The 4,705-nt window shown below is 44.0% G+C and overlaps 1 protein-coding gene across 1 annotated transcript; it reads left to right on the top strand.

The window, feature by feature from the left end:
* The first annotated feature begins 1,145 nt into the window (after nt 1-1,145).
* LOC112317826 (2'-5'-oligoadenylate synthase 1) lies at nt 1,146-3,520 on the top strand. Its single transcript, XM_024574920.3, has one exon. It carries the CDS (start codon nt 1,508-1,510, stop codon nt 2,612-2,614), a length of 1,107 nt encoding a protein of 368 aa, XP_024430688.2. The 5' UTR covers nt 1,146-1,507; the 3' UTR covers nt 2,615-3,520.
* Nucleotides 3,521-4,705: the final 1,185 nt, after the last annotated feature.

Raw genomic sequence — 4,705 nt, 5'->3', positions numbered from 1 at the left:
CATTTCATAACACGAAATACCCGGAAGCCCACCGGAATCAGGCAAATCCTGCTTGCACTCAGGAAGCTCAGCGTCCACTGTGGCTGGCCTGAGAACGGGGCGTCCCAGTCTCCCCGGTCAGAAGTTAGCCTCCAACACCTCCAGAGTAAGAAACTGTGTCTCCAGATCCCAATGTTATCACATTAAGAATAAACTGTCTAGCAAAATAGCAGGATACAAAATACATATTTGGAAATAAGATGCATTTTTACACACCAATAATGAGCTATCAGAAAGAGAAATTAAGAAAACAATTGCATAAAAAAGTACCTAGGAATAAATTTAAACCAAGGAATAAAAGTAACTAGGAATAAATTTAACTTAACTTAAATTTGTTTTAAAATTATAATCATTGAAGAAAGAAACTGAAGAAGGTACAAATAAATGAAAGTATACACCATACTTATGGGTAGAAAGAATTAATATGTGTAAGATGTCCATACTACCCAAAGCAACCTGTAGATTCAATAAAATCCCTATCAAAACACCAATGGCTTTTTTCACAGAACTAGAGCAAATAATTCAAAAATTTATGTGGAACCACAAAAGACCCCAAATGCTCACAGCAATCCTGAAAAAGAACAAAGTTGGAAAATCCTGCTACATGATATCAAACTATACTGTAAGGCCATAGTAATCACAACAGCTTGGTACTGGCATAAGAACAGACACATAGATCAATGGAACAGAATAGAGACCAGCAACAACCCACACCTTTATGGCCGACAGATGACAAAGGAGGCAAGAACATACAGTGGGGGGAAGATAGTCTGTTCAGTAAACGATGTCGTAAAAAATTGAACAAGTACATGCCAAAAAAATGAAACTAGACCACCTTTTTATTCTATACACAAAAATAATCTCAAAGTGGAATAAACACTTAAAGGTAGGACTAGAAACCATAAAGATTCTAGAAGAAAACAGCAATAAAATCTCAGGCATTTCTTGTAGCAATATTTTTTTCTGATATACCTCCTCAGGCAAGGATCACTACATAAAATGGAAAATTGCCTAAGTATGCTTTATGCCTGAAGCTAATATAAAATAATAGTGAATGTCAACTGTAAGAAATAAAATTTTTTAAAAGATCATAGGAGACAAAAACAATTTCGTCAGCAGGAACAACGAAAACCAGGGAGAAGGAAACCAGAAGCCAAATTTGAATTACTGGTTTCTCTTGGTACTAATGAGAGTTAAAATGCAACGTTTTCAGAGTGCAGTCTGAAGAAAGGGCTGATATTAAAGGCGGAAAGTAAGTTTCGGAAAGTGAAGGAACCACCTGCGAGAGCAAACACTGTTCCAGGATCCCAGGACTGTCTGATCTGCCAAGAAGCAAACACCCAAGACACAGCTCCTCCCCTCCCAGGAAACGAAACCGAAAGCAGAGCAGACTCTGCACCAGAGAGGCTAAGAGTTTCTGCAGGCAGCTCTGCGGCCACTGCTCTCCTGTCCCTGCCGGAGCGTCAACATGGAGCTTAGCAACACCCCCGCCAGGTATCTGGACAAGTTCATCGAAGACCACCTCCTGCCAGACACGCATTTCCGCAAGCAGGTCAAAGTAGCCATCGATGTCATCTGCAGTTTCCTGAAGGAGCGGTGTTTCCGAGGTGCCGCCCACCCTGTACGGGTGTCCAAAGTTGTGAAGGGCGGCTCCACGGGCAAGGGCACGACCCTCAGAGGCCGATCTGATGCGGATCTCGTGGTCTTCCTCAGCAGACTCGGAAGTTTTCAGGAGCAGTTTGATCGCCGAGCAGAGTTCATCCAGGAAATCAGCAGACAGCTGAAAGCCTGTCAAAGTGAGAGAGGACTGCAGTTTGAGATCCGGGGTACATCATGGTGGAACCCCCGCACGCTCAGCTTCGTGCTCAGGTCCCCCGGGATGGACGAGGGGGTGGAGTTTGATGTATTGCCTGCCTTTGATGCCCTGGGTCAGGTGCCAAAAGGCTACAGACCTGACCTCCTAGTCCATGAACACTACAGACCTGATCCTCAAATCTACGTCAAGCTCATCCAAGAGTGCAAAAACCTGGGGAAAGAGGGCGAGTTCTCCACCTGCTTCACAGAGCTGCAGCGAGCTTTCCTGAAGCAGCGTCCAACCAAGCTCAAGAGCCTCATCCGCCTGGTCAAGCACTGGTACCAAATGTGCAAGGAGAAGCTGGGGAAGCCCCTGCCCCCGCAGTATGCCCTGGAGCTGCTCACCGTCTACGCTTGGGAGCGTGGGAACCAGGAAACGATATTCAGCACAGCTCAGGGATTTCAGACTGTCTTGGAACTAGTTATGAACTACCAGCAGCTTCTCATCTACTGGACAAAGTATTATGACTTTGAAAATCCTGTTATTGGTCAATACCTGAGGATGCAGCTCAAGAAACCCAGGCCTGTGATTCTGGACCCAGCTGACCCTACAGGAAATGTGGCTGCTGGAGACTCAGGCAGCTGGCCACGTCTGGCACAAGAGGCTAGGGCCTGGTTGAGTTACCAGTGCTTCAAGAATTGGGATGGGTCTCCAGTGGGCTCCTGGTACATACCACTTCCAGAAAACAGTGAAGATGGCGGGACATGCGCCATACTCTGAACACCACTGCATCTTAGGGGACAGGGCTCCAGATCTGGGACAGCTTCCTCATTTCAAGGGCCCGCACCTTGATTTAGAAAGGACAGAGGACTGCCCCAGGCTAGCAGTGAGTAAGACAGACCTGCAACCAAAATTCAGGTCTCCTGATCCTACCCTTCCCACTATTCTGTGCTTCTCTTTTTTTCATAGATAGCATTTTCTTTCAGCATGCCCCCCCCCCATTCTCAGACAATATTCTCTGAGACAGCAAGAGAAATGTAGACAAGAGTGGGATCCCCGCCTTGACTTTCTTCTATGTAGCTGGCTGGAGTGTATTGGTCCAATTTATTATCGCTTGCAATAAAAATAATAGCAAAAAAAAAAAGTAAATTGTCTGTGTTCAGAAAAACAATACATGTTTCAGAATGAGCAGAGAGGAGAGAGTTTTCCTCCCTCTGAAGAAACCATGAATTAGCCCTGGCTGGATGGCTCAGTTGATTGGAGTGCTAGCCATACACCAAAAGATTGTGGGTTCAATCCCAGTCAAGGGCAAGGCACATACCTAGGTTGTGGGTTCGATCCCCAGTCAGGACACATAGGGGAACTAATGGATCAATGTTTCTGTCTCTTTCTCATTCTCTCTTTCTGTCTCTCTGTTTCTCTCTCCCACCTTCCTCTGTCTAAATAAAATTAATAAAAACACATTCCTGGTGAGGATTAAAAAGAAAGGAAGAAAGACCTGGCTGGTGTGGCTCAGTGGACTGAGTGCTGGCCTACAAATAAGAGGGTTACCAGTTCGATTCCCAGTCGGGGCACATGCCTGGGTTGTGGGCCAGGCCCCCAGTGGGGGGTGTGCAAGAGGCAACCACACATTGGTGTTTCTCTTTCTCTCTTTCTCCCTTCCTTCCCCTCTCTCTAAAAATAAATAAAAATCTTTAAAATATTTTTAATTAGAAGGAAGGGAGGGAGGGAGGGAGGGAGGGAAGGAAGAAGAGAAAGAAAGAAAGAAAGAAAGAAAGAAAAGAAAAGAGAGAGAAAGGAAAAAGGAAGGAACAGAAGGAAAGGAACGAAGGGAAGGAGAGAAGGAAGGAAGGAAGGAAGGAAGGAAGGAAGGAAGGAAGGGAGAGAGGGAGGAAGGGAGAGAGGGAGGAAGGAAGAAAGAAAGAGAAAAGAAAGAAAAAGAAAACCATGAATTAGAGGGAATCTGCAAGAAGAGGCCAAGAATCAGAGAACCTAGATTCTTCTGGCCTCTCCACTGTTACTCCCAGTGTGCCCCTGTGCCATTCACATGGGTTCCCTAAGGCTCTCCTTCCTCATGTATAAAGCGGGAATAACAGCATTTATCCAGCCTATCTGCTAGACTTATGTTGAAGCTCATGAACAAGCATTTTGTAAAAGGAAAAGTAATATTCAAATGTAATATGTTTATGATTTTTATAGAAGTCGTTACTGGTCTGTAAAAGTATCAAGCCAAAATTTGTATCTATCGTATTGTTTTTAAAAGAAATTTGACGCAAAATAATTACTTATACAATCTATGTATATGGTTGTATTATGCAACCTAAACAAAAGGGAAGGGCCTCAGGAGCAATGTTCAGATTATACACAACATGCTTGCTACTGTGTAATTAAAAGCAACCATTTCTAAATTGAAAATTTTATCCAGAATCCTTTTAGATTTCTGTGTTTTATACCCGTCCCCTAATCCAGGTTTACCAACTTAAAAACCCTCTTTTAACAATTATCTAAATTCTCTTTTGATAAAGTCTGGCAGTTTCAGCTTCGCCAACAGCCATCTACACCTAGATGACAGATTTGAAACTTTATTTCAAACCCACTCTTTCCTTCAGTTTTCTCTCCCTCTTCCCTTGCAGCTCCCTCCCGGACTTCAAAGCAGCTTTGTGGTTTGCCTTGCAGAAAATCAATGGCTGGGAGATGAAAAGCTGCTCTTGTTTCTCTCCTGCCTGCTGAAGGTCATTCTTCGCAGTAGCATCTGTGTGAGATCCATAGCGGGTTTTTGCTTGCAGAGAGGAGAAGTAAATTGATTACATATTCAACAGCCACAATGAGGAGAGAGTGATGCCCATTTTAAAAGGATAGGATCACATCACA

The sequence above is a fragment of the Desmodus rotundus genome, chromosome 4, assembly GCF_022682495.2.
Source record: "Desmodus rotundus isolate HL8 chromosome 4, HLdesRot8A.1, whole genome shotgun sequence".
In the NCBI taxonomy this organism is placed as follows: domain Eukaryota; kingdom Metazoa; phylum Chordata; class Mammalia; order Chiroptera; family Phyllostomidae; genus Desmodus; species Desmodus rotundus.
Note: the sequence above shows the minus strand (reverse complement) of the source record. Positions and strands in the feature narration are given on the sequence as shown.

Bases quoted from the DNA above. Each gene is read 5' to 3' on its own strand.
- LOC112317826 (XM_024574920.3), top strand. From the start codon at position 1,508: ATGGAGCTTAGCAACACCCCCGCCAGGTATCTGGACAAGTTCATCGAA.